At 53.3% G+C, this 27203-nt stretch overlaps 1 protein-coding gene and 1 long non-coding RNA gene across 3 annotated transcripts in view; both read left to right on the top strand.

The window, feature by feature from the left end:
* Nucleotides 1-25399, top strand: part of ABAT (4-aminobutyrate aminotransferase) — an 88465-nt gene extending 63066 nt beyond the window's left edge. For both annotated transcript variants that reach the window (XM_025916770.2, XM_086691321.1), the window contains exons 7-16: nucleotides 10410-10490; nucleotides 11154-11246; nucleotides 11708-11770; nucleotides 14582-14645; nucleotides 15068-15216; nucleotides 17260-17397; nucleotides 18179-18346; nucleotides 19588-19734; nucleotides 24043-24154; nucleotides 25176-25399. In XM_025916770.2, the coding sequence (XP_025772555.1) occupies nucleotides 10410-10490; nucleotides 11154-11246; nucleotides 11708-11770; nucleotides 14582-14645; nucleotides 15068-15216; nucleotides 17260-17397; nucleotides 18179-18346; nucleotides 19588-19734; nucleotides 24043-24154; nucleotides 25176-25297 (1137 nt within the window). In that variant the 3' untranslated portion in view covers nucleotides 25298-25399. The remainder of the gene's footprint in view (nucleotides 1-10409; nucleotides 10491-11153; nucleotides 11247-11707; nucleotides 11771-14581; nucleotides 14646-15067; nucleotides 15217-17259; nucleotides 17398-18178; nucleotides 18347-19587; nucleotides 19735-24042; nucleotides 24155-25175) is intronic.
* LOC147573146 (uncharacterized) lies at nucleotides 201-3350 on the top strand. The gene is made up of 2 exons (XR_015245270.1): nucleotides 201-1575; nucleotides 1807-3350. It is a non-coding gene; the product is annotated as an uncharacterized LOC147573146 (long non-coding RNA).
* Nucleotides 25400-27203: the final 1804 nt, after the last annotated feature.

The raw sequence follows: 27203 nt of genomic DNA, 5'->3' as shown, positions 1-27203 counted from the left end.
CCTGCAGGGAGAGGGGAGAGGGTGGGAGAGCAGCTTCAAGGCTGAGGAGTAAAAGAGGACAGCGTGGCCAGAGCCAAGCCGGAGGGACCTGACAGCGTGCAGATTTAGGGACCACACAGGCTGATGTCAGCCTCGGCACTGGTGATGGTTATAGAGGTGGTTCTCTGCGAGGGAGAGAACCTGCGAGCAGGTTCTCACCTGCTCGGTGCCAGCAGCATCCCTCTTCAGCTCTGAGAAGCAAACCTGTCTGCAGACATTGCCAGGTGCCCCTAGTGGAGCGGAGGGGGTGGAGGGGCCCCGAGGCGAGCACCCCTGTAGGAGAGGGGCAGGAAGCCGCTGATCAGTCACACTGGATATAACCCGCGCAGAAGCGCGCATCCCTTCCAGCCCCGAGCGCACTGCTCAGTGAATTGTCTCAGTTCTGCTTTGTTATCACTTCCTTAAGGAGCCCTTTTAGACACGATTTTCCTAATTGTTCCCGCCGTCACGCAGTTTTAATGCCACCACATTTCCTGTTACTACCGTCGCAAATTACCTCCGGCTTAGAGGCTTGCAACAACACCCGGGTATCTTGGCACGGATTTTGTGGGCCAGGGGTCTGGCGGGCTCTGCGTAGGGTCTCACAAGGCGCACAGAAGCTCTTAGCCGAGGCTCTGGGGCAGAATCTGCTCCTGTGCTCATGCAGGTCCCTGGCACCTCGTTCTCATGGTTTCCGTGCGGTCCCTCCGTCCTCCAGCCAGCAGTGGCCGGTCCTCTCTGCCTTCCTCCTGTTTCTGCTCTTGGCCAAGGGCTCATGTGGTTGCACTCAGCCCACCCTGAAAATCCAGAACACTGTCCCCATCTGAGCTGATCAAGAACCTTAATCGCATCTACAAGTTCTGGGTCCCGGGATGGGCAGAAATTGTGCCATCTACAGCACCCCTCTGCAATATGGTAAACGCATACCGTGTAGACGGTTGTGCTCCCCACACCACAGGGGGGAAGTGGTTTCTCACCCCAGTTGGGAATGCATGAATTGCACCTGGTCTCCCCACCATGCACCCCTGCCCAGATGCCCTTCCCCTAACGGCAGACGTGCGTTTCCTCCGTTCTTTACCCGCATACATGGAACCACAGCATGCATGGTCTTTAGCGTGCCCGGTGGCTTGTTTCCCTCGAAGTCCGTCTGCGGGGTCCATCCTTGTGTGTGGCCGCAGACCGTGCACTCTCAGGGCTTCACGGCCTTCCATTGTGTGCACGCACTGCCAGGGACCACCTCATCCTACTGCCGACGGGCCCTTGGGCTGCATCCTTCTAGAACGTCGGAGCACGTGTGCTCCGGGGAACACGTGCATGCGCGGCCACGTGACTCAAGGCCAAGCCACCCTCCTGCCCATGGCCGTGCGCGCACGAGAGCGGCTTCAGCGGCTCCTGCCAGCGTCCCCAGCTGCTTGTGGACGTTCCTGCCCCCAGTAGCGTGTGAGTTCGTTGCTGCTGCACATCCTCAGCCACACCGGGTGTCCCTGGGGGACTTTCGTCCTACCCAGGGTGGCACAGGGAGTGTGACTCCTAAAAAGAGGAATCCGGGGCGCCTGGGTGGCTCAGTCGGTTAAGCGTCCGACTTCAGCTCAGGTCACGATCTCGCGGTCTGTGAGTTCCGGCCCCGCGTCGGGCTCTGTGCTGATGGCTCGGAGCCTGGGGCCTGCTTCCGATTCTGTGTCTCCCTCTCTCTCTGCCCCTCCCCTGTTCATGATCTGTCTCTCTCTGTCTCAAAAATAAATAAAACGTTAAAAAAGAAAAAAAAAAAAAAGGAATCTAAGACAGCAGGGATTGGGGGGGGGGTGGTGCAGAGCATTGGGAGCCCACTCCCCGAGCTTAAAGCCCCTTGTAACTGGCAGAGTTGAAAAGAATAGGAAAGAGCTACATTTCCCTTCTCACAAATGGCTGTGCCCCGCTGGGGAGGGGCTTGGGGACGCACAAATTCAGGAGCTGCGGGAGCAGAAAGGGCGTCCCCCTCTGAAGGTCCCCCTCTGAAGGTGCCTGGCGAGACCACTGGGGAGGCTCCGCGGGTGTGTTTACATCCAGAGCCTGGCTTTGTTTCGAAACGTTGTGCGGATCCCAGATGCCTCGGCAGTTGGTGCTGGGAAAAATGTGTCAACAAACATGTCACACACATTTGCAGTGTCAGCTGCCTGCAGAGGCAGAATCATCCCTGAAAACACATGACTTCGGGGATTCTGATTTCAGGGATGCCCTGCCCCCACCTGTCTGTGCCAGGAACCTGGGAGCCGCTTCATCCTCCCTTCCTCCCACCCACCTCTCAACCCTCACCCTGTCGGGACCTGTCCTGACCTTGCGTCTTCCCAGTGGCCCCTGTGGACCGGCCCCCCCCACCCCGTCAGGCCCACACTCACTGCCTCCAAACTGCACCCGCGGCCCCCAGAGTGCGCCCCACCTCCCCCGCTTCAGATGCAAAGCCCTTCGCGGTCTGGCTTCTGCTGCTTCAGCCTCGTTTCTTGACATTTGTTCAGTCATCGATTACTGATTGAATACCTACTGCGTGCCGGGCACCGTTCTGGGTGCCGGTGAGGTCACGGTCTAGATCGATCGGGACCACAGTCCCTGCTGACGTCATTCTGCTGCAGAAGTCTGGGCTTGGGCAAGTGAAAGGAGCCCCCCGGCACGGTCTTAGAGAAGCCGGGTGCACCCTGGGCATCAGGCTGGGGGACCATTGGCCGACATGTTGCGTCTTCCAAATTCTTGGCTAGGGGTGCACTCACTCGGTGATGATGGTAATTTGCAAGTGGAGGGCAGGGTCCTGCCAGGCCGTTGAGGTCCCGTGAAGGGGCTGATCAACCCATTTGTCCCCCAACCATGCGATCCTCATATGCCAACATAATTATTTCACGTGGCTGCAAAAATGAAGGCGTGACCCCTGGATCCAATTTCTGGGCTCCAGTTACAATTTCTTATGTCGCCAGGGTCACTCGTGACAGTGCCCACAATTTGTACAGTGATCATTTATCTGTACGATGGTCAGTGCACAGTCATTGCACTGAGTGATGGGTGCAGTCTGACGTCCGTGACATGGGGGAGTGTGGACCTGGTCAGGTAAGACACGTGCCATCACCATGACCCCCAGGCCTTTCCGCCTTCCTGACCATTCGTCTAGACTAAGTTGCTGCCTCAGCTTCTGCTCTGCCGTCTCACTGGCTGCCGACAAGCACCAAGGGAGGAGCCCCCATTTTGGCAGATAAGGACTGTGAAGACCAGAGAGGTTAAGTGACTTGCTCCAGGTTGCACAGCCGCTTAAACCAAAGCCCATCCCCTTCACACTGCACTTCAGGACTGCTGAGCCTGACAGCAAAGCTTCTAGAAACCTGTCCTTACTGGATCCCACTACCCAAAGTCCCAGATACCTTCTGTTCTTAATGTCACACTTTGTCGAACAGGAACACCACCCCCACATCTTCCGCGGTCCCAGATAGGCAGTCAGGCGGCCAGCCCGCCATCCCAGCCGTCCCCCTCCGTGAGCTGCTTCCCCCAGAACTGGTGCTGGCAGTTCGCCTCGACCCTGGTCTCACAGTGAGCTAGATTTCTCAGGAGTCACAAGGAGGTGCCTGCAAAGGCCCCCACAGGCCAGCCAAGTCTCTGGGTTGCACCAAGCAGACTCGGATCCAGATGCAGCATCAACATCTACAGGCGGATGCTGCCTGCAGGTCGGGCAGAGGATGGAATCTGAGGTCAGCAAGCCCACTTGGAGCCATGCTTCTGCCCCTTCCTTGTCTGTGTGACTCGAGGCAGGTAGCTTGACCTCTCTGCTCCTCACTTTCCCCAGTTCTACAGCGAGGAGGGTTACCGTCCCCCGCTACTTACCCTAGACTCACCCATGTGGTCACAAAGCAGAAAAAGCAACATGAATCTGCCCCAGTTTCTAGCAGTCCAAGGCAAGTTCCAAAGCCACCAAGGAGATCGCATTCTGGGGCCTTCTGATGCAGTGAAGCCGCTATTCGGATTTGCACTGGGTTTACTGCACTGATTATGTCCAGAAGAGAGGTACCCGAGCAGTCTCTAGGCCCAGTCAGTGCCTCCCACTTTTGACGGGCGATTCGGCTGTGGGCTAGTTTCAGATTTACACAGCAGGTGCAGAGACAGTTCCCACCTGTCTTTCCCCAAGTTCACCCAGTGCCCATACCTCCCTCTCCACAGCACCTTTGTCAAAACTAGGACATTAACGAGGGCACGTTCTGTAGTACAGACCGCATTCAGATTTCCCCACTTTCCCCAGTAATGCTCATTGTCTGGTTCCGGGATCCAGTCCAGGGTCCCACATTGCATTTGGCACAATCCGTTCTCATAACCAAACCCACCTGCTGGTGATCTTCTTTGTTTTTTGTTTTGTTTTTTTAAATATTTTATTTATTTTAATTTTTAATGTTTATTTTTTGTTTTTATTATATTTTTATTTCTTTTTAATTTTTTTAAATTTTATTTTATTCCCCCCCCACCCCAAATTTACATCCAAGTTAGCCAGCATGCAGTGCAATAATGATTTCAGGAGTAGACCCACCAACGCCCCCACCTATTCAGCCCATCCCCCCTCCCACAGCCCCTCCAGCAACCCTCTGTTTATTCACCATATTTAAGAGTCTATTATGTTTTGTACCCCTCCCTGTTTTGGTATTATTTTTGCTTCCCTTCCCTTATGTTCATCTGTTCTGTGTCTTAAAGTCCTCATATGAGTGAAGTCATATGATATTTGGCTTTCTCTGACTGACTCATTTCGCTTAGCATAATACCCTCCAGTTCCATCCACGTAGTTGCAGATGGCAAGATTTCATTCTTTTTGACTGTCAAGTAATACTCCAGTGTGTGTGTGTGTGTGTGTGTGTGTGTGTGTGTGTGTGTGTATACACACACCACATCTTCTTTATCCATTCATCCATCGATGGACATTCGGGCTCTTCCCATATTTTGGCTATTGTTGATAGTGCTGCTATAAATGTTGGAGTGTATGTGCCCCTTCAAAACAGTATCCCTGTATCCCTTGGATAAATGCCTAGTAGTGCCATTGCTGGGTTGTAGGGTAGTTCTACTTTTAGCTTTTTGAGGAACCTCCATACTGTTTCCCAGAGTGGCTGTACCACATTCCCACCAGCAGTGCAAAAGAGATCCTCTTTCTCCACATCCTTGCCAACATCTATTGTTGCCTGAGCTGTTAATGTGAGCCATTCTGACAGGTGTAGGGTGGTATCTCATTGTGGTTTTGATTTGTATTTCCCTGATGATGAGTGATGTTGAGCATTTTTTCATGTGTCTGTTAGCCATCTGGATGTCTTCTTTGGAGAAGTGTCTATTCATGTCTTTTGCCCATTTCTTCACTGGATTATTTGTTTTTTGGGTGTTGGGTTTGATAAGTTCCCTATAGATTTTGGATACTAACCCTTTATGTGATATGTCATTTGCAAATATTTTCTCCCATTCCGTCGGTTGCCTTTTGGTTTTGCTAATGGCTTCCTTTTCTGTGCAGAAGATTTTTATTTTGATAAGGTCCCAACAGTTCATTTTTGCTTTTGTTTCCCTTGCCTCCGGAGACGTGTTGAGTAAGAAGTTGCTGTGGCCAAGGTCAAAGAGGTTTTTGCCTGCTTTCTCCTCGAGGAGTTTGATGGCTTCCTGTCTTACATTTAGGTCTTTCATCCATTTTGAGTTTATTTTTGTGTATGGTGTAAGAATGTGGTCCAGGTTCATTCTTCTGCATGTCGCTGTCCAGTTTTCCCAGCACCATTTGCTGAAGAGACTGTCTTCATGCCATTGGATATTCTTTCCCACTTTGTCAAAGATGAGTTGACCATACGTTTGTGGGTCCATTTCTGGGTTCTCTATTCTGTTCCATTGATCTGAGTGTCTGTTTTTGTGCCATCCTCCTTGTTTACCCTTGTGCAGACCCCTCCCAGACTCTTCCTGACCCGTGGCCAGGGCACTCTGGACCTCAAGGGGGAAGACGGCTCTAGTCTTATTCCATCTGCACTCCCATCTGTGTCTTTTCTGGAATGATGGACACATGTCATTATCCATTTGTGAAAACCCATAGGATGTACTACACCAAGAGTGAACCCTTATGGACAGCTGTAACCTTTTTAAAAAACACCATTTTAGGGCTACCTGAGTGGCTCAGTTGGTTAAGTGTCTGACTCTTGACTTCAGCTAAGGTCATGATCTCACAGTTGCGTGGGACCGAGCCCCCTGTTGGACTCTGCTCTGACAGCACAGAGCCTGCCTGGGATTCTCTCTCTCCCTCTCTCTCTATCTCTACCTCTCCCCAACTTGCACCCGCACTCTTTTTCTCTCTCAAAATAAATATAAAAAAGAAACCCACCATTTTATACTTTGAAACCAATACTACATTATATGTTAACTAACTTGAATTTAAATTGAAAGAAGAAAGAAGAAAGAAAGAAAGAAAGAAAGAAAGAAAGAAAGAAAGAAAGAAAGAAAGAAAGAAAGGGAGAGAAAGACTATTTGACTAGCCACAGAACATCTCTTGAGTTAGCGTGCTTCAGTTTACTTAACCTGATGTTGGCATTTTGAGTGTTTCTCCTTTTTCAGGCTACCTGAATAATTAGATGCATAACCTTTGTCCATGGTGGAAATTGTTTCTTTAGAGGAGGTGGAGAAATGAGCTTAGCCGGGTCAGAGTATGAAATGCTGGGAGCCTCACCCCACTGAGGTCAGCGTCTCCAGAATTGAATGCTATCCTTCAGCCTCACTTTAAAGCAAGTATTTGTGCACCAGCCCATGGGGAGATTTGGAGCCCTTGATCCTGAGTGGGCCTCTGCGTGGGCCCTGTCGTGTGGGCAGCCAGTGGCCTTGCCTGTGATTTGAAGCCGGCAGGCAGGGCCCAGTTCTCTCCAAGAACGCAGCTACCTGAGCGTGGGACTGCCCCTTGGCCAGAGGCTATTTTAAGGTAATTTCGGCCAGGGCCACCTGGGTGGCTCAGTCAGTTAAGCATCCAACTCTTGATTTTTGTTCAGTTCATGATCTCACAGTTCTTGAGTTCGAGTCCCATGTCAGACTCTGCACTGTCCACTCGGAGACTGCTTAGGATTCTCTGTCCCTCCCTCTGTGCCCCTCCCCTGCTCTCTCTCTCTCTCTCTCTCTCTCTCAAAATAAATAAATAAACTTTAAAGAAAAAAAAAAGATAATTTTGGCCAGCATTTTAAAGTGAGGTGATTTCCCACTAAAAGCTGCATTTCCCTTTTCAAATTTGGAAGCCCTGGCTCCCTTGGCCCGAGTTCCTGCTCTGAAGTGACAGTAAGGGCTGACCGACCCTTGGCCAGCTGGACAGGTTGACTTCAGTGGCCACCATGCCCCCCTCCCTTTTGGGTTATCAGAACCAAGTGTCCATTTAGAATCAGGCGTGCACTGTTGATTTCCTTGCCGAGGGAAATACATCTCTGGACCCACATCGATCAAAATTAGAATAAAACATCAACATGTAAGGAGTCAGGTGATCTTTATAACATTGCTCTTCTCACACTCAACCCATTCCACTTCTGAAGGGCTGCAGCCAGCTCCTTGATCAGACTGGTCTCCTAAGCCCTGCTCTGGGTAGAAATTCCGAAGCCACCACTGCCTCTTAATGCCCTTTTCCCCATTTTTTTTTCAAATATAATTCACATGCAATAAAACACATCCTTTGTGCTGTATAGCTCTGTGGGTTTCACCAAACACACAGTCGTGTAGTCACTGCCAAAACTGAGGCACACCCAGACACCCGCATTCAGAGCAGCACCGTTCAGTTGCTGGGAAGGTGGAAGAAACCAGAGTGTCCGTCAGTGGATGGAGAAATAGATTAACAAAGTGTGATCTATCCATGCAGTGGAATATTACTGAGCTCCTAGAAAGGAAGGGCATTCTGACACCTGGTACAACATGGATGAACGCTGAGGACATGATGCTCAGCGAAAGAAGCCAGCCACCAAAGGATAAATGCTGTGTGATTCCACTTTATGAGACACCCGGCGTCGTCAGACTCACAGAGCCAGAGAAGTAGAGGGTGGTTGCCGGGGCTCGGGGGAGGAGGGAACGGGGAGTTAGTGGTTAATGGGAACAGAATCTCAGTTTTGCAAGATGACAAGGTTCTGGAGGTGGATGGATGGTTGCACAACAATATCCTTAACACTACTGAACTGGATGCTTAGAAATGGTTCAGATGGTGGGCGCCTGGGGGGCTCAGTCAGTTGGGCATCCCACTTCCACTCAGGTCGTGAACTCACTGTTCAAGAGTCCAAGCCCTGCGTCAGGCTCTGTGCTGACAGCTCAGAGCCTGGAGCCTACTTCAGATTCTGTGTCTCCCTCTCTCTCTGCCCCTCCCCTGCTAGTGCTCGCTCTCTCTCTCTCTCTCTCTCTCTCTCTCTCTCAAAGATAAACATAAAAAATAAATAAATAAAAAAGAAATGGTTAAGGTGGTGGGGCGCCTGGGGGCTCAGTCAGTTGAGCATCCGACTTGATTACAGCTCAGGTCATGATTTCACAGTTCAGGAGTTCGAGCCCCGAAGCAGACTCTGCTCTGACCATGCGGAGCCTGCTTGGGATTCTCTCTCTCCCTCTCTCTCGGCCCCTCCCTTGCTTGCACGTGCGCATTGCCTCTCTCGCTCACTCTCTCTCTCTCTTACTCTCTCAAAAATAAACTTAAAAAAAAAAGAAATGGCTAAGTTGGTTAAAATTTTATGTTACCTGTTTTTTCTTTTAACCACAATTTTTAAAAATATCCAAACAGCAATTCATCACCCAGACATTACCCCAAGCCCATTTGTACTCAGTCCCACCCTAGCCCCTGGCAGCCAGGAGCTGTTGTCTGTCCCTATAGTTTTAGCTTTTTCAGAATGTCCTATGAAGGGGATCATACAGTGTGTACTCTTTTCCTTTTTTTAATGTTTTATTTTTATTTTTGAAAGAGAGACAGAGCGTGAGCAGGGGAGGGGCAGAGAGCGAGGGAGACACAGAATCCGAAGCAGACTCCAGGTTCTGAGCGGTCAGCACAGAGCCCCACGCGGAGCTGGAACTCACAAACCCTGAGATCGTGACCTGAGCCGAAGTCGGACGCTTAACTGACCCAGGAGTGCCCAGTGTGCAACTCTGATTCTGGGCGCTTTCCCGCAGAATCGTGACCTTGAAACTCCCGTGTTTCTCCACGTCACCGCGTGTCAGCGGATTGGTCGGTTCCGTCGCTGACTGGTGTTCCGCAGTGTGCAGGGACCAGTTTACTTATCTTTCCCCCAGCAGAGGGACATTTGGTGCAAATAAAAATAAAATCCACTGTAAACATGCACGTACGTTCACGGCTTTGTGTGGACGTGTGCTTCCGTTTCGCGTGGGTAAATACCTCGGAGGAGAACTGCCCAGTGATGGGTGTGTGTGTTCATCGTTGTAAGAAACAGCCCTGCCAGCTGCCTCCCAGAGCCAAACTTGGTTCCCTCCGGCTGTGACCGGGTTTCTGGCGGCCCTGCTCCCTCACCCATTCCTCCTGTCGTCCACTTTTTGTTTTTTAGCCATGATGATGGGTGGGCTGTTAAAATGATCATTACAGTTCGATGATAATATTATAATTATAAAATTCTAACTGAATTCTAATTCACAGGAAGTTGCAAAAAATAGTACGACGTGTATCCCCCACCCCCCCCACCCCCGTCCCCCAGTGGTAGTATCTGTAACTGCAATGCGATATTGCAACCAAGAAATGTCTCTGTCTGGGGCGCCTGGGTGGCTCAGTCGGTTGAGCGTACGACTTCGGCTCAGCTCATGATCTCATGGTCCGTGGGTTCGAGCCCCGCGTCAGGCTCTGTGCTGACAGTTCAGGGCCTGGAGCCTGCCTCGGATTCCGTGTCTCCCTGTCTCTCTGCCCCTAACCCACTCACATTCTGTCTCTAACTCTCTCAAAAATAAATAAACATTAAAAACAAAAAAATTTTAGGGGCGCCTGGGTGGCGCAGTCGGTTAAGCCTCCGACTTCAGCCAGGTCACGATCTCACGGTCCGTGAGTTCGAGCCCCGCGTCAGGCTCTGGGCTGATGGCTCAGAGCCTGGAGCCTGTTTCCGATTCTGTGTCTCCCTCTCTCTCTGCCCCTCCCCCGTTCATGCTCGGTCTCTCTCTGTCCCAAAAATAAATAAACGTTGAAAAAAAAACAAAAAAATTTTAAAAAAAGAAAGAAAGAAAGAAAGAAAAATGTCTCAGTCGTCTTTTACACCCAGAGCAAGCCCAGGGGATTTCTCAGGAGAGTGCGGGGAGGTCGGCCGATCCCACCCCCTAGGAAACACCGTGAGCCTGTGTGAACACACCCGCTGTGAAAAGCTTGGTTGGTCTTTGGTCGACAGGGAGTAGTCACCTGTAGTAGCCGGAGAAGTCACCCTCGGTGTCCTACCTTTTTGCAGAGCACTTTCATTAACAGACCTGCCCTCGGAATCCTTCCCCCGGAGAACTTTGTGGAGAAGCTCCGGGAGTCCTTGCTCTCGGTGAGTCCCCGGGAGCAACCCCATCCTCACCCCCCACCCCCTGCCCTCCAGCCCTGCGGGAAGGCCAGCCGATCTCGGGGAGGCAATGCCAGCAGGGGGAAAGGAAAGGACCGAGATCCATAAGGGTAGAGGATGCCATGTGTCTGCTTGGGTCTTGTTCTTGTGCTATTTCTTTCCTGAAGAGTATTTTCACTTTTCCTTTCAAAGGAAAGGAAGGGACTCCTTGTGCGCAGGAACAAAGGATCCAGGGGAAATGAATATTTGCTCCACGATAGGAGCATTGCGTGTGATTCAACCCTCCCCGACGGTTCGGTTTTAGTTGTTATGATGATTCAAATCCTTCTGAATCTCAACTTCCTACCTGTAAAACATGGGCACCTCGGGGGATGGCGGTTGCACCGGGCAGGACAGTCTGGGCTTTTCTTCATGCTGTTCTCCTCCGTCCCCTCCAGCCCCGGGGCCTTCCTGGGCTTGTCCTCCACCCCCTGGAAGAGCCTCCGTCCACTCTCCCCAGTCCCACTGCTCTGGGGAACGGTCCTGGTTCCCCCCCACCCCTGCCCAGCCTCCCCCAGCCCAGACTGTACCCCTGCAAAGGCTCAGCTCTGGCTTGGGCCAAGCGGGAGTCCAGATGGAGCGAGCCTACAGCCGTTTCCCTCCCTGCAGGTGGCTCCCAAAGGAATGTCCCAGCTCATCACCATGTCCTGCGGCTCCTGCTCCAACGAAAATGCCTTTAAGACCATCTTCATGTGGTACCGGGTGAGGTTTGGGGCATGAGCATGTGCACACACACATGCACGCACACACACGCGCACACGCGCCCAGCCCCCAGCCACACGCTCACCCCTTGTCCAGCTGTTCACCCCGCCTGGCCACGGTCAAAATCCAGAGAGGGCCACCGCCTGGACAGGGCTCTCCAGACGGCCCCTGGGGTGTGGTGCAGAGAGCCGTCACCCGATGCGACGACACGGGTTTTCTTCGGCATCACAGACCCCATCCTAGCAGCCTTGGGTTGTTGCGGACAGAGTAATAGCACACCTGTGTATTCGTGTACTTACTTTGCTGCAAGTGTGCTGAACAATCTCATGTGTTAGTACCTAAGCGGAATGGTCGGCATCTCCAGTCAGTCTTGAGAAAGCACTTGTGGGGGTTCTGAGTGCAAAGTGGAAGCCCCACGTCCCCCCGGAGCGACTCAGATTTTGTCTCTTCTGTTTTGTCAGAACAAGGAAAGGGGCCAGACGGGTTTCTCCAAAGAGGAGCTGGAGACGTGCATGATCAACCAGGTAAGGGCAGCGGGCCCTTTGGTCTCAGCTGCGGGGGTCAGTCACCACAGTCCCTCCAGCTGGCCCTGGCTGACCCTGGCCTTCTCAAATAGGAGGGGTCTTACGCAGCTCGGTCGGTGCCGGTAACCAAATTCCGCACCCAGACTGGGCGGCTTACACGACAGACATGTATTTCCTCGCGGTTCGGGAGGCTGGAGTCCAAGGTCAAGGTCAATTTGGTTCCCTGGGGCACGCTCTCTGCCTGGCTTGTAGACGTTGCCTTCTCGCTGTGTCCTCACGTGTGCAGGAGAGAGAGCGAGAGAGCAGGAACTCTGGGGTCTCTTCCTGTAAGGACACTGATCTCATCACAGGGGCCCCACCCTATGACCTCATCCAGCCCTCGTCACCTCCCAGAGGCCCCTCTTCCAAACACCATCACACTGAGGGAGAGGGCTTCAAAGTGGAAAGGACACAGTCTGTCATACCGAGGGGTCCATTCCCCTCATGTCAAGGCTGAGGGGAGCCCTTCCTGACCAGCACTCCTCAGTTTCCCAGGACAACTGCCTGACTTGGACTGTTTAAGGAGCCTTTAGTGTATTCTCTAGAATAATTCAAAATGTCAACACAAAGGTATGTACCAGGGTGTTCACCCCACTGGTGTTTATAGTCGTGATAACCAGAAAAGATTGGAAACCCGTCTTTACAGCCAGTAACAGGGAAAGAGGACTTAAGTGTAGGGGTTCCACATGGAACCCTAGCAGTTCACAGAGGCAGCAAGGCGGCCAATGCCGGAGGCGAGGGGTCGAGGTGGGTACATCCCAAGCTCACCAGCCAGCAGGCCTGTCCTTCCCCCTTTCAGCGAGGGCCCCTCCCCCCCTTATGATTTAGACAGAAATGTCTGCTGCTTAAAAAAAAAAAAAAAAGAATCAAGAGCCACTGAACTCAAGTACCCCCCTGCATACATCCACAGTATTGTGCAGAAATAGTCACAGAGGGTTTTTCTTGGCCTGGAGACACGCCTGCCGTAATTTAGTGAAAATGGGAGAATGTAAATTACACGGACGCTGTGCTGTCAACCATGTAAATAAATGCACAGATTACTGGAAGAAATCCCGCTCACATGTTTACAGGCCTTGCCTCTGGGCGGTAAGATTGGTTTTTTTCATGCTTCCTTAAATGTTTTTGTTGCTAATCCACCTCTTGCGGGCAAATCTACCCAGCCCTTTCTCTCTGTTCATACAAACCTCCGTAAACTTAAGTATTTTCTTTTTTTTCTTCTGACCATCTTTAAAAACAGTGGACGGTGCCCTCCCTCCTTCTCATCTGATACCCACGGACATCCTAGTCCATCAGCACTTTTAGACCCCATTCCTCACGTTTAGTGGCTGCATCAGGGGACAAACAAGGAAAATGACAGGGGGGGTATTCCAGAGTTTACTGGGGCTGGGGGTCCTGGTGCTTCTCCCGGGGGCATCTCAGGGACCTAGAGGAGATCAGCCAGCCTGAGAAAACACTATGTGAGCCTCCCAGCGACTCTGGGCCCCGTGGTTGCCTCTGCGGTGGTGTCCCTGGTAGTGTGCCTGAAGCAGCTGAAAACCCATCTCATTCCCTGGCCAGGTGGAGGGTCAGGAAATAATGCAGCTGTGCCATTCGCTGGGGAGTCCCTGCGTCCCTCCTGAGCCCAGAGGCAGCCGCTCCGGCCCCAGCCCCACAGACCCCTTCCAAAGCCCTGGGGCATTTCCAGTGAGACGGCTGGTCCGGCCTCCTGTCCCAGGAGGCACCAGGCCCACCTGGAGCAGGGAAGTCAGGGCAGTCTGCAGGAGGAGGAGTTTGCAGAGCCCATAGACAGGCTGAAAACTCAACAGCCCCAGCAGCCCAGGCAGGTGACATCAGGGCAGAAGGCAGGTGTCAGGCCCTGGGGCAGCCCGGCTCGCCCAGCCTAGTGTTTGACTACAATGGGCCCAAATTATGTGGAATTAGTGAGAAGGCAGAAGTTTGGAGAGTTCAGTGAAATCTCTTGATTAAAAAAATTGGGGGGCACCTAGGTGGCTCAGTCAGTTGAGACTCCGACTCTTGATTTCAGCTCAGGTCATGATCTCACTGTTCCTGAGAACAAGCCCTGAGTCAAACTCTGCTGACAGTGCAGCCTGCTTGGGATTCTCTCTGCCCGTCTCCTACTCACATTCTCACATTCTCTCTCTCTCTCTCTCTCTCTCTCTCTCTCTCTCTCTCTCTCTCGCAAATAAGAAAAACATATACATATAAAAAATTAAATTAGGGGCGCCTGGGTGGCGCAGTCGGTTAAGCGTCCGACTTCAGCCAGGTCACGATCTCGCGGTCCGTGAGTTCGAGCCCCGCGTCGGGCTCTGGGCTGATGGCTCAGAGCCTGGAGCCTGTTTCCGATTCTGTGTCTCCCTCTCTCTCTGCCCCTCGCCCGTTCATGCTCTGTCTCTCTCTGTCCCAAAAATAAATAAACGTTGAAAAAAAAAATTTAAAAAAAAAAATTAAATTAAAATTAAAAAAAAAATTTTACTGGAGCACCTGGCTGGCTCAGTCAGTAGAACATATAACTTTTGATCTTGGGGTCGTGAGTTCAATAAGCCCCATGTTGGGTGTGGAGCCTACTTAAAATTAACAAAAGAAAAAGTGAAAAAAACTTTATTGACAAAACAGAACGTCTGTGGGCTGGACGTCTTGGGACCTGGTGTGTAACTTGTCCGTGCGAAGGGACTGAGGGTCTTCTGATGGACTTCTGTGGGTGTGTGGGGACCGCAACACGGTCCTCCAGTCCTCACAGCGGTGACTGATGTGACCACTGTCTCTTGGTCCTAGGCCCCCGGCTGCCCCGAGTACAGCATCCTCTCCTTCATGGGCGCGTTCCACGGGAGGACCCTGGGTAAGGAGGGAGCAGTGTGACCCCGAGGTGGCTGTTAGATAAGAGCAACCACAGTAGGCGGCTTCGATCTTCACCTTGGCAGTTTCCACCTAGCGTCTCTCATGGACTCCACACTATTCTCTGCGGGGGGAGGATTGTTAGTCCTGCTCTGCAGACACGGAAAGGGAGGCCCAGCAAGGAAGGAACATTCTAAGGCCGTCTAGGGGCAGAGCCAGATTCGAACCCTGGCCCTGTGCCTTCACAGCCCGTGCTTAATCTGTGATGAATCAGAAAGTCAAGGGCGCACGCACGCACACACAGGTTCACGGGTCAGCTTCGGGACGTTACAGGAACTGCAGGCAGCGGCTTCCCTGGGTGTTGCGAGACGTGGCCTGAATTGCCCGTGATCCCCTTTTCCAAGACTGTTCCTCCTGCTTCCCTAGGGTGCTTAGCGACCACGCACTCCAAAGCTATTCACAAGATCGACATCCCTTCCTTCGACTGGCCCATCGCACCGTTCCCACGGCTAAAATATCCTCTGGAAGACTTTGTGAAAGAGAACCAGCAAGAAGAGGCCCGCTGTCTGGAAGAGGTAACAGCGGACCCTGCAGATTTCCCCTCCCTGTCTCCTTACCCCCGGCCCCCCACCACCGCCACAAGGCTCAGCTCAGGGGAAGAAGAACACAGGGTTTATGTGGGACCCGCGTGGTGCTCCCTGGGAGGGTCGTAGGGACAGAGAGGCACATCAGGAAAAGTAAGGGGGCCCCTTGATTTTTCCACCTGGCGTCCGTCACCCCACCTGTGATACTGATGTCTGTATTTAGGTTTCTTTGGGGGCAAGCTTCACTGACTGCAGAATAGGAGGGAATTTATGAGAATATGAGGCAGCCCGTAGGAAAAGTGCATCCACAGGACCCTGTTGTCCACTGCTTCTCAGCCTTCTCCCAAGTCCTGGGGCTCCCTGGGGGCTGAAGTGGGGCCAGGGGAGGGACTGGGGACAGGGAGCCCCCTCTTGCCATGCCTCAGACACAGCTAGCACCCCTCCTTTGATCTGTTCCAAATATTGGGGTTCCGTGTTAGACACTGGAGGATTCCGTTGGTGGGGAAAAGAAATTGGAAACTCTTCAGGTCTGGAATTTGAGTTCAGGTGAGGCTGGTTTGAGGCTGGTTTGCCTCTTAGACACATCATCATTCTTTTCAATCAACTCATGGTTAACACATACAGGGGGTCTAGTACAGACCTGTTGAACAGAGATGTAAACCCCATGTGTGACTGCAGTGTGTCTAGTAATCACATTTTTGAGAAGTGAAAGGAGGGACACCTGGGTGGCTCAGTTGGTTAAGCGTCCAACTTCAGCTCAGGTCATGGTCTCGCGGTCCATGAGTTTGAGCCCCATGTCCGGCTCTGTGCTGACAGCTCAGAGCCTGGAGCCTGTTTCAGATTCTGTGTCTCCCTCTCTCTCTGATCCTCCCCCATTCATGCTCTGTCTCTCTCTGTCTCAAAAATAAATAAACGTTAAAAAAAAATTTTTTTAAGGTGGAAGAAAATGGGTAAAATTAATTTTAATAACATTTTATTTTTTTAACATTTATTTATTTATTTTGAGAGAGAGAGAGAGAATGAGTGGGGGAGGAGCAGAGAGAGAGAATGCCAAGCAGGCTCTGTGCTGTCAGTACAGAGCCCGACGTGAGCCTTGATCTCATGAACTGCGAGATCATGACCTGAGCTGTGATCAGGAGTCGGACGCTTGGGGCACCTGGGTGGCTCAGTCCGTTAAGCATCCGACCTCGGCTCAGGTCATGATCTCGGGTTCGTGGGTTCTAGCCCCGTGTCAGACTCTGTGCTGACAGCTCAGATTCTGATCAGATTCAGCTTCCGATTCTGTGTCTCTCCCTGTCTGTGCCCCTTCCCCGCTCGCACTGTCTCTCTCTCTCTCTCTCTCTCTAAAATAAGCAAACATTTTTTTTAAAAAGGTGCTTTTCTGAGTACCCTGTCACTGTTTAGTTAATTATTTTTAATTCACTAACACATCACTTATCTACCACCAAGTGCACTCATTTCAGTGTCTAGTTCAAAAAGCTTTACCAAGCAAATATACCATAGAACTACCACCCTGATCAAAGGCCTCTTATCACCCCACAAAATACCCTCAGGTCAATCCAAGGTTCAACCCATGACCCCCACCCCCTACCCCGCTCTGTGACACGACCGATTAGATTCCTATCACGAGAGGTGACTTTTGCAACAGTTCTTTTGAGCAAATATATGCCTCAGATTCTGCACGGAAAGGACTCTCCCGCCGACAGTAATATCACACTAAGGATACAGCGATGGCATTACCGGCAACGGCCACAGCTACGCCGTCCTGCACGCCGGACCCCATGCTGCATGGTTTCATTCATTCGCTCTGTGACCCGAGCCCTTAGTTTCTGTCCCACAGGTGCAGCAGCAGGCCCAGGTAGGGCACACTGCCACCCACAGGGGCGGCCCCGAGTGGACACCACAGTCCTCACCGGAGTGCACACGAACACATACTCAGCATCGTGTCAGGGGGTCGTGGAACCCACATCCCCATCCGCGGATGCTGCTCTAGGGCTCCCGCCAGCTATGGTTACGTCCCCCTTGGGAATGCAGGTAGAGGATCTGATCGTAAAATATCGGAAAAAGAAGAAGACGGTGGCCGGGATCATCGTGGAGCCCATCCAGTCCGAGGGCGGAGACAACCACGCATCTGATGACTTCTTCCGGAAGCTGAGAGACATCTCCAGGAAGGTCAGTGCACAGGGCCGGGGCTGGATGGGGCCATGGGCTGTTTCCAACGGTTTTCCCAGAGCAGAGTGTTAGCCGCGGGGTCCTTGTACACGTCCACGTGGTCAGAGGCTGCCTGGTGGCCTCACAGGTAGAGGCATCGGAAAGTAGGGAAGGAGGAAGGGAGGGAATTTCTCCCTAAAATCTCACTGCAGAATCAGCCTCCACCCTGCAGTGCTAGCTGGGCACTTTCCCACATAAGAGATGCCTGGGAAGACCTCAGCCTCCTCCCTGTTCTCTCTAGAGAGCCCACCTCATCTCTCAGCCACACCCAACAGACGCTAGTGAGCACACGTTGTTGCTTCCGTGTGTGTGTATTTCAGTTTGTCGTGCACACGGAACGGGCTCGTCCGGCCAGTAAGATGGGAGCTGCTCAGCACAAGTGCTCAGGAACTAGCATTCAGGGGGGTGACAGAACTGGCAGACAGGACAGCCGGGGCCCGGGAGGCACGTCTCGGCCTCTCTGCTGGGACAGCAGGCCGGCGGAGGAAGTCAGCTGGCCAACTCCGGCCTGAGCCGAATGCAGTGTCGCTGTGCTCTGGGGTTCAGGGCGTACCTGACGTCACGGTACTGTTCCAGCTCAGCAGTCTGAGGACAAGTTGAAGCTCAGACCTCAGAGCTGCCCGGTTTCACTTCGCACGGCCCCGGAACGGGGGCTTGGTCACAGAGGCGGGCTGGGTGAGGGGTTCCGGGCTGGTTGGCGGTGGTGGGTGTTGACTTCCTTCTTCTCTCCCATCTTGGTCAGCACGGCTGCGCCTTCTTGGTGGATGAGGTCCAGACAGGAGGGGGCTGCACTGGCAAATTCTGGGCCCACGAGCACTGGGGCTTGGCTGACCCAGCGGACGTGATGACCTTCAGCAAGAAAATGATGACAGGAGGCTACTTCCACAAGGAGGAGTTCAGGCCCAACGCCGTGAGTAGCAGCCCTGCCCTCGTCTCCTCACTCAGGACCGCTCCCTTCTCCAAACCAGGAGCTGAGTAGACACCAGACGGGTCCCTGAGGTCTCCTGACGCCCGCTGTTTACCAGTGTAACTAGCCAGCGGTAGTGGTAGCCCAGCTCTCTGCAGGGAGGCTTCCTAGCAGCCCACTGTCCGTCTCCTGATTTCCCTGTGCACCTACAATGATAGAGCTCATCGATGCTGCTGTGGACCGAGCATTTGCTATGTCCTGGCCCAGTTCTAAGTAGTCCTCGTGTACTTGTAACCCTCACAACAGTCTAACCAAGTAGATGCTATTTTTTCTCTCCTAGTTTAGTAATGAAGACTCAGGCACAGAGAGGTTAAGCAAGTTGTCCCAGGTCACACAGCCTATTCGGTGACAAAGCTCAAACCTGGAGCCCATGCTCTAAACCACTACACTGCACTGCCAGATATACATAGGGAGTCACACACACACACACACACACACACACACACACACACACACGCACAAACACACAGTTACCAGGGCCCTGGGATCCTTTCTTCTACCAATCCTGCATGTAGTTTCCCCCATCAAGATTGCCTCATGATCCACAATCACTGCTGGAGCTCTGGCCATCACATATCAATTCTAGGCAGTAGGAAGGAAACAGGAAGGAAGGACAAAGTAGCCCCCTTCTTGTCTTTATAAAGCAGCCTTCCCAGAAATTTCACAACATTTCTGTTTCTAACACATTGACTGAGATCTGGTCAGATGGCCACTCCTATCTGCAAGGGGGAGCTGGGAAGTATGTTTTAGTTGGCTGCACTGACACCCCGAATAATTGAAGGAGGGATATATCGGGTGGTCATTGTGGGTCAGCCTGCCCTCAGTCCACTCCTGACTCCACTACCTACGGGCTGTATTTTTCCAGGACAAATCACTTAACCTCTCAGAACCTCGGCTCTTTCTCCAATTTTAGTATATGTGCTGCCGAAGCGAGCACCCTCGGCTGAGGGACTGTCCCGGGCATGGACCAGCTTGGTCTCCCTAATGGCATTGCCAGGCTGTGGGGTAGCTGTTGTGGAAGGAATGCACTGAGCTGCCGTGTGGTATCCTCCCTGGCCTCGGGAGATGCTCCCTGGGTTAGTTTCTCTCCTCCTAAGCGGGGGACAGGGTGTGTCCAGGCGAAGCGGGGCCCCTCCAGGGTGCGCCTGCGTGCGAACCTGCTGATGCCACGTGCCTCCTTCCAGCCGTACCGGATCTTTAACACCTGGCTGGGGGACCCGTCCAAGAACCTGCTGCTGGCCGAGGTCATCAACATCATCAAGCGGGAGGACCTGCTGAACAACGCGGCCCGCGCCGGGAAGGTCCTGCTGACGGGGCTCCTGGATCTCCAGGTACCCCTCCCGGACCCCCACCCATGGTTCCCCACACACCCCCAGGGCAACATCTGAGCCTCGTTTCCGTGGACCCCGCACCACCCCCATCCCCAGCTCCTGAACACCTGGCTCTCCTCTGACACCAGGTTCCGACATCTGTCATTTGAGAACCCTCGCAAACACGCCCCACTCACAGCGTCCCCGATGTGTCCCTCTTCCCTTGTGGGTCCCGTCCTCCATGTACTACCCCCCACCACCCCACAAGCAGCGCTGTGCAGTGGGAGACTCTGCAGGCCTCCGAAGTGACTTTAAATGTTCTAGCAACCAGACTGAAAGTACAAAAGGAAGCAAAGCTAGTGATAATGTAGTTTACTTTAACCCCTTCTATCCGTACTACGATTTCAGCCTGCCGCCAATGGAGGAAATAATTAATGTGGTTTTTCACGTTCCCTGCTTTTTAAAATTTTTCTTAAATGTTTATTTACTTTTGAGACAGAGACAGAGACACAGCATGAGCAGGGGAGGGGCAGAGAGAGAGAGGGAGACACAGAATCTGAAGCAGGCTCCAGGCTCTGAGCTGTCCACACAGAGCCCGACGCGGGGCTCAGACTCACAAACCGCGAGATCGTGACCTGAGCCGAAGTCAGGTCAGACGCTCAACCCACGGAGCCACCCGCGTGCCCCCATATTCCCTCGTGTGCACCTCAACTTGGACTGGCCACGTTTCAGGTCACGTGTGGATCCCGCATGGGACAGCATATCTCTCAGTTATAATCAGGTGTCTTCGTAGTTTTATTCTGTCTGCCTGACCTCCCCCAGCCCCACAAATCACCCCAACCCACACGCACACCTGACTCTCCTAGATGGGGTGCGAGCTGTCGGGAGCCATGGTGCTTCCGGGACTGGCCAATCCAGCCCAGGAGTTGGAGGACAGATGACCTTCTTCAGATGGTTACAAAGAGTCCTTCTGCCGGGGATCTGGAGGATCCCATGACCTGAGCAGAACTGCCAAGGGGTGGTGACAGTGGTTGGCAATAGTAACAGCTTCTAATTATTGAGTGCCTGCTGTATGCCCTTGCCCGTACCAGGGGCTGTCATACACTCGGGTTATGTCCGGTAGTGATACTGCGAGTGTAACCCCTGTTGTCCCAATTTTGCAGATGAGGCATCTGAGGCATGGAGCGGTTACTAGCTTGTCCAGAGTTACACGGCTTCCATGTGTGGCCTTCGGGTTGGAACCTGATTCTGGTGGACTTCAGAGTCCATGTTCTTTGCCAGCATTTACCTCCCTGATATGATCAATGACCTAGTAATTATTATTTCCATTAATTGAGAACTTGCTAAGTCTGAGGCCAGGTAGGGGTTGGGGAGGGGCAGGCACAGGACATGGTTCCAGACACAGAACAGTGGCAGGAGCTCTGGGGACAACCCGCACACCCCAAGATAGGGATGCCAGATTTAATGAATTACAATACAGGGCTCTCAGTTAAATTTGAAAAACGGCAACGGATTTTTTTTTTTTTTTTTTAGTATAAGTATATCCTGTGTGCCATTTGGGACATACTTATACTACATTATAAGTTGTTGATCTGAAATTCAGATTTAACCGGGTGTCCTGTATTTGTTCTGGCACCCCTAGCTCAGAACAGTTTGAAATTAGGAAAACATAATTATCCTCATTTTCTGCACTTGATCTTAGCCCAAAGGCTGAGAAATGATGTTTATCCTCATTTTCCGGATGAGAAAAGGGAAGCCCGGGGAGGTGAGCAGCAGCAAGGAGGCCAGGCTTTAACCCCAGTTCCGCCTGATTGCAAAGACACTGCAGGGGTCAAGTGTGGTTCTTAGAACAGCTGAGACCTCCCAGTGGCTATGGGTGCGTGTGCTCTGCGTGGAAGTTTTTTCTTTCTCTTCTCTTGGTCTGGATTTACATTTAAACTGGGGGTTGGGCAGAGGCCAGGGATAAACGGCAGACGCGGTCGTCTGCCCCTGGGAGTGACGTCTTGCCACCCCAGCAAAGCGAGGCCCAGGGCAGACAGAGCGCCAGAAATGTTTTCTTTGTAGGTCTCTTAAATGTCCCAATTAATGCCAGCCATCCTTAGTCATGAGAGCAGGTCCTGAAGCACCAGGCAACTCGAAAGGCCCTGGACTAAGGCCCCTGGCTTTGAAAAGGGGTGTGGATACGGGGTGCCTGGGTGGTGCAGTCGGTTAAGCGTCCGACTTCAGCCAGGTCACGATCTCGCGGTCCGGGAGTTCGAGCCCCGCGTCAGGCTCTGGGCTGATGGCTCAGAGCCTGGAGCCTGTTTCCGATTCTGTGTCTCCCTCTCTCTCTGCCCCTCCCCCATTCATGCTCTGTCTCTCTCTGTCCCAAAATAAATAAATAAACGTTGAAAAAAAAATTTTTTTTTAAAAAAAGAAAAGGGGTGTGGATAGTATTACCCTAAGCGGCTTCCAGATGCGAGACGGTGCCACAGCTAAGGGTTCTGGGAGAACACCCCATTGCCAAGCCTGGCATGGTGCCTTGGGAGGCCCGACTGGTTCATCTCAAGGGATGCAAACGGTCAGGGGTCCCTAGCAGGGCCTTACAAAGCTACAGGCAAGGAGGAGTTCAGATTACAGGATCCCCTGAAAGAGTGGGTGAAAGAAAAGGATGCCTGTAGGGGTGGGGCAACAGTCGAGGCCCCACCATGAGGAGGGGCGGGGAGGGAGCTCCACGTCCTGCACCGTTTAATCACGTCAGCGGCCACCAGACACGCGCACAGGCGTGTGTGTCCGGGTGTCTGAACAGATGAGACCTTGTCCCCAGAGACAACACTCTGGTTAGAAGGGAGGAGTATGGGGGCGCCTGGGTGGCGCAGTCGGTTAAGCGTCCGACTTCAGCCAGGTCACGATCTCGCGGTCCGTGAGTTCGAGCCCCGCGTCAGGCTCTGGGCTGATGGATCGGAGCCTGGAGCCTGTTTCCGATTCTGTGTCTCCCTCTCTCTCTGCCCCTCCCCCGTTCATGCTCTGTCTCTCTCTGTCCCCAAAATAAATAAACGTTGAAAAAAAATTTAAAAAAAAAAAAAAAAAAAAAAAAAAAGAAGGGAGGAGTATGTTCAAAGCGCAGGCTCCCAGCAATCAGCAGGGGCCAGACCAAGCAGAGGAAGTGCTGATGTGACTTCCGAGCCTCAGATCCTCCCCGCCCCGCGGACACCAAATAGTCCCTTCTCCGCTGGTGCAATGAGAATTCAAGACCATGCGTGGCACGTATATGGGCCTCTATTGCCACCAGGATGTGGCTTTGTCTCCACTTTGTACCACGGGTCTGCAGGGAGATGACCTTGGCCCCCCGGGCTCTGCCCCCACTGCCTGAGATCATTTGGGCTCATCCAGCCCTGTTCATTATCCTTTGTGCGAATGATGGAGCGGAGAAGGACCACGAGCTTCCACACCAAGTGACTATGTTAGCTTCCTCAGGCTCTGGAGCACATGAGCACAAACTGGGTGCTTTAAACCATTCTTTTACTGTTCTAGAGACCACAGGTCTGAGATCAAGAGAGCAGCGTGCGTGTTGACTCTTGCTGGAGGCTTGGGGCAGGGGTGGGGGAGGGCCCATGCCACGCTTCTGTCCCAGCTTCTGGTGGTCCGCAGGCCTTGGTGGCATCCAAAGGATTGTGGGTGCCCCTTTCCGGCCTCTGCCCCCAATGTTCCCCTGTGTGCCTGTGTCTCTGTCCAGATTTCCCTCTTACAGGGACACCTGTCCTTGGAGTTAGGGCCCACCCTCGTCCAGCATGATGTCCTCTTAACCTAATTGCATCAGCAAAGACTCGATTTCAAAGTAAGGTCACCTTCGCAGTGTCCAGGTCAACATGAATTTGGGGAGGGGGGCACCGTTCAGCCCAGGACAGCTCCCAGCCTCAGACCCTGCAGTGAGGCTGAGCTGCTGCTTCTAGAAGAACCACCGCTTTTCTAGAAAAGGAAAGTAAAGATGGCTGGTGTCTCCCAAGCACCTGCCGAGTACCAGGCCCAGCGCCTGATGCAGGAATCTTGTCTCACTAAATTCCCACTGTGGCCCATTGGGGGCAGTAGCATTTACATCCTTCAGTTTGCAGAAGAGGAAACTGAGGCTCGGGCCACTTACGTGACTGGCCCACAGGTGTCCAAGGAGAAAGAGGCAGAGTGGGTTTTGAACCCAGGACTGGAGGTCTCCAGGGCCCGAGCCCGTGACACCGCAGCCGTCCTGGCTGGTCCTGCAAAGGCCGGAAGGCCAGACCCAGGGGGGCATTTGAGGAAGCTCCCAGCTGCTGCATGGGTGCCGGGCTCTGACGCCGGCCTGTCTCCCCGCTGCAGGCCCGGTACCCCCAGTTCATCAGCAGGGTGAGAGGACGAGGTACTTTTTGCTCCTTCGACACTCCCGATGAGTCCATACGGAATAAACTCGTTTCAATGGCCAGAAACAAAGGTAAGTCCTCCAGGAGCGGAAGCTGAGCTCCAGCAGGGTCCTCCCCACCCCGTCCCCCGTCACCTGGTGCGGGCGCTGTGGGGCAGGGGGCGGCAGGGGGACTGGACAGCGTCTGAGTGTTCTTTCTCAAAAGAGAATGTGGGCAGCGGGATTTCCTTATGCACTTATTCACTCGGTAGATACGCACTGAGAAGGTGAGTTGCAGTGACACAGGAGAGAATCGTGGTCGTGAACTAGACCGTTGGGGCCTTGCCTTCATGGAGCTCCCGGTCTAGCAGGAAAGGGGCATGGAAGACAGTTTTCATAAACCATCGGTTGCAGTTGTGCACCCTAGGAAGCACGAAAAGGGACTAAGGATGGAATAGCTGGGGGAGGTGTGGGGAGGAGGAAATCAGGGGAGGCTTCCTTGAGGAGGAGGCGTTTTACCTTAAGTGTAGCCGCATGAGCAGGGTTGGCCAGCTGAAGGTGGGGAGGGGCATGCGGGCAGAGGAAGGGATGGGTGCAATTACAGGAGGCAGGGTGGAGCCGACAGAGGTACGGAAGCCTCTGGAAAGGAGCGTGAGGAGGGGCATGAGGAGGGGCTTCCAGGCAGGGAGGTCACAGGGCGGATGTGTGGCAGGCACTCTGCTCCGGGTCAGGATCCCAGAGGAGCAGGGGTAACTCACCTCCTGTTCCCCATGAGAAACGGAGTTTCAGAGGCGCCCCGAGACCTTGACCAGGGCGCCTTTGAGATCAGCGGGTCCGTCCCTCTCGGGTGACAGTCTGCCCCTCGCACGAGCTGCCCGTCTGCACTTCTGCATTTACCTGTTTGCTGCTTTCCGTCCCGGCTCCTCCACGAGCTCCTGGAAGGCAGGGGCTTTGCCTCGGGACTTAGGTCTCAGTGGGCCTCGCCCAGGGGTAGCAGAGCAGGTGTTGGAGGTGGGAGGGAGGGAGGGAGGCAAGGACAGATGGACGGACGGGAGGTGCCCCGCGTGTGGCTCTGAGCCCAGGCGGCTGACCTCCCTCCTTCGCCCGCTTTCAGGCGTGGTGCTGGGAGGCTGCGGGGACAAATCCATCCGGTTCCGCCCCACTCTGGTCTTCAGGGATCACCACGCACACCTGTTCCTCAACATCTTCAGTGACATCTTAGCAGGCTTCAAGTAAAGGAGCCATCTCCCCTGCGCTCTGAGAAAGCCCCGATCTCAACAGTTGTCAAATTGATTAGTTTGCCTAATTCATGTTTTCACTTAAAGGATCAGAGGCGAATGCGTGACCTATAGGGTTCTTTGCAGGGAGGGGACGTCTGTGGTGGCTTGGGGGGTGGGGGGACGGGCGGGAGGGGCTGGCTTTGATTCTCCTCCCTGCAGAGCCAATGATGTACATTGGTGTAAGCCCAGAAATTCTGCTTGAGCCCTGGACGTAGTCTCAGGCAGGGCCATGAGGGTTCTGGCCGTATGTCTGCCCACCTCAACCCCAACCGTTTCTTTGGAAGCCAGGCAAGGGAATGACAGCTGCTCCCGGGACTTTTGGGCTCCGGTCCCTCTCAAGTGCCATATTCTGTGACTGAGGATGCTGACACCCCTCGCCCTGGCAGACATGCTCTCCCCTCCCACCCAGCCCTGGAGCTCTGAGCAGGTGCCGTGCACAGTTCATTGATGGACGGGACAGATCGTACGGGGGCAGGAGAGCAAGGACATTAGGATTGAGCTGTGGTCTGGGAAGGGGTCCTGTGGCCTCCTTACGTACGACTGGGGCCACCCTGCTCGGTGCATCTGGGGACCCTCTAAATTGTGAATTCTGTCCTTGACGGGCTGTTGCCTTGGAGAATCTCTGTGCCATTACTGGCACTTCTTACTCACCGACCCTCTGTTCCCCACACTCTGTTCCCTCTGTTAAATGTGAACCCAGACGTCGGTGGCGGGGGAGAGGGGACGGGACTGCAGCCTGAGCATCCAAGGGGACACACAGGAGCTGGAGGGTCAGAAGCACAAGCCAGTCTCCCAGGAGCGGCAGAGCCAAGTCCTCCTGTCTCCCCAGGGCATCTGGGGTCTGACCTGTGGACCCCTCGCCCGGGGGGCTCTCTAGCTTCTCCTCACCCACCCCTGCTCCACTTGTGCGCGGCCCTTGCCGGACACCATCACAGGCAGTCAGTTGCTGAGCTAGGTGTCTTCCTCAAGAAGCACCGAGAACACTGGGTGCCAAAACTCCCCCAGAAACCAGATTGCCCACTGGTTCAAGGTGGCATCCTCATACTGGCCACTCCAGAGGACAGCTGTTCCTGACATGAAAGAGCGTGTAGATTTCCAGGCGGAGGATACTGGAATGCTTAGTTGGCCTGTGGCTGAGGCTCAGGGGCCTCTGCTGGAGGCCAGGCATTCTTGGGACTCGTTGGACTTCAGATGCCCCTAAAAAGAGCATCTGGCTGTCCTGCAGCCGTGCAGACTCGGGAAGCCTGGCTGTCCTCCCGGCCCACCCCCTGCTGCCTGGCCGGCTGGCTTGGGACAGGGGCATATCAAGGTTCCTGGCTCGGCACTTTGTTCTTTCAATAACTAATCATCCAAAGACCTCAAACCGGTTGTTTTTTTGGTTTTCTGTCGTGTGTCAGGCTATCTGCTCTGCCAGCAAAATGGAGGTGTCCGCCCCTCTCTCTGCGGGATGCCACTCGTCTGTTCACTCGTCCCTTTAACCGGTCACTCCTTCATGGGACTGTCCTTATGTACCTGCTCTGCCCCTGGCCCAGTGCAAAGCCCTAGGAATACAGAGGGGAAATACAACATGGTCCCTCCTCTCGAGGGACTCACATGTCATCGGGAACAACAGACTCTTAAGTCAGTAGTCAAAGCAGAGGGGCAAGTGCTGTGCCGAGAGGAATGTACGGGACGTCAGGAAATCAGAGGGAGTGTCCGCCGGGGGCGGGGCTTTTCAGGGGGAAAGTGACCTTTGAGCAGGGTTTTGCAGAACAAGCAAGAGTTCTCCAAGCAGACAAGGCAAGGAAGAGTGTCACAGGAAAGGGAACACACTTTCAAAGGCACCTCAGCCCACAGTCTCGCACCTTTCACTGGGGATCCAG

The sequence above is a fragment of the Puma concolor genome, chromosome E3, assembly GCF_028749965.1.
Source record: "Puma concolor isolate L17-30 chromosome E3, mPumCon1.1.hap2, whole genome shotgun sequence".
Taxonomy (NCBI): domain Eukaryota; kingdom Metazoa; phylum Chordata; class Mammalia; order Carnivora; family Felidae; genus Puma; species Puma concolor.
The sequence above is the reverse complement of the archived record's forward strand: the minus strand, read 5'-3'. Positions and strand labels throughout refer to the sequence as shown.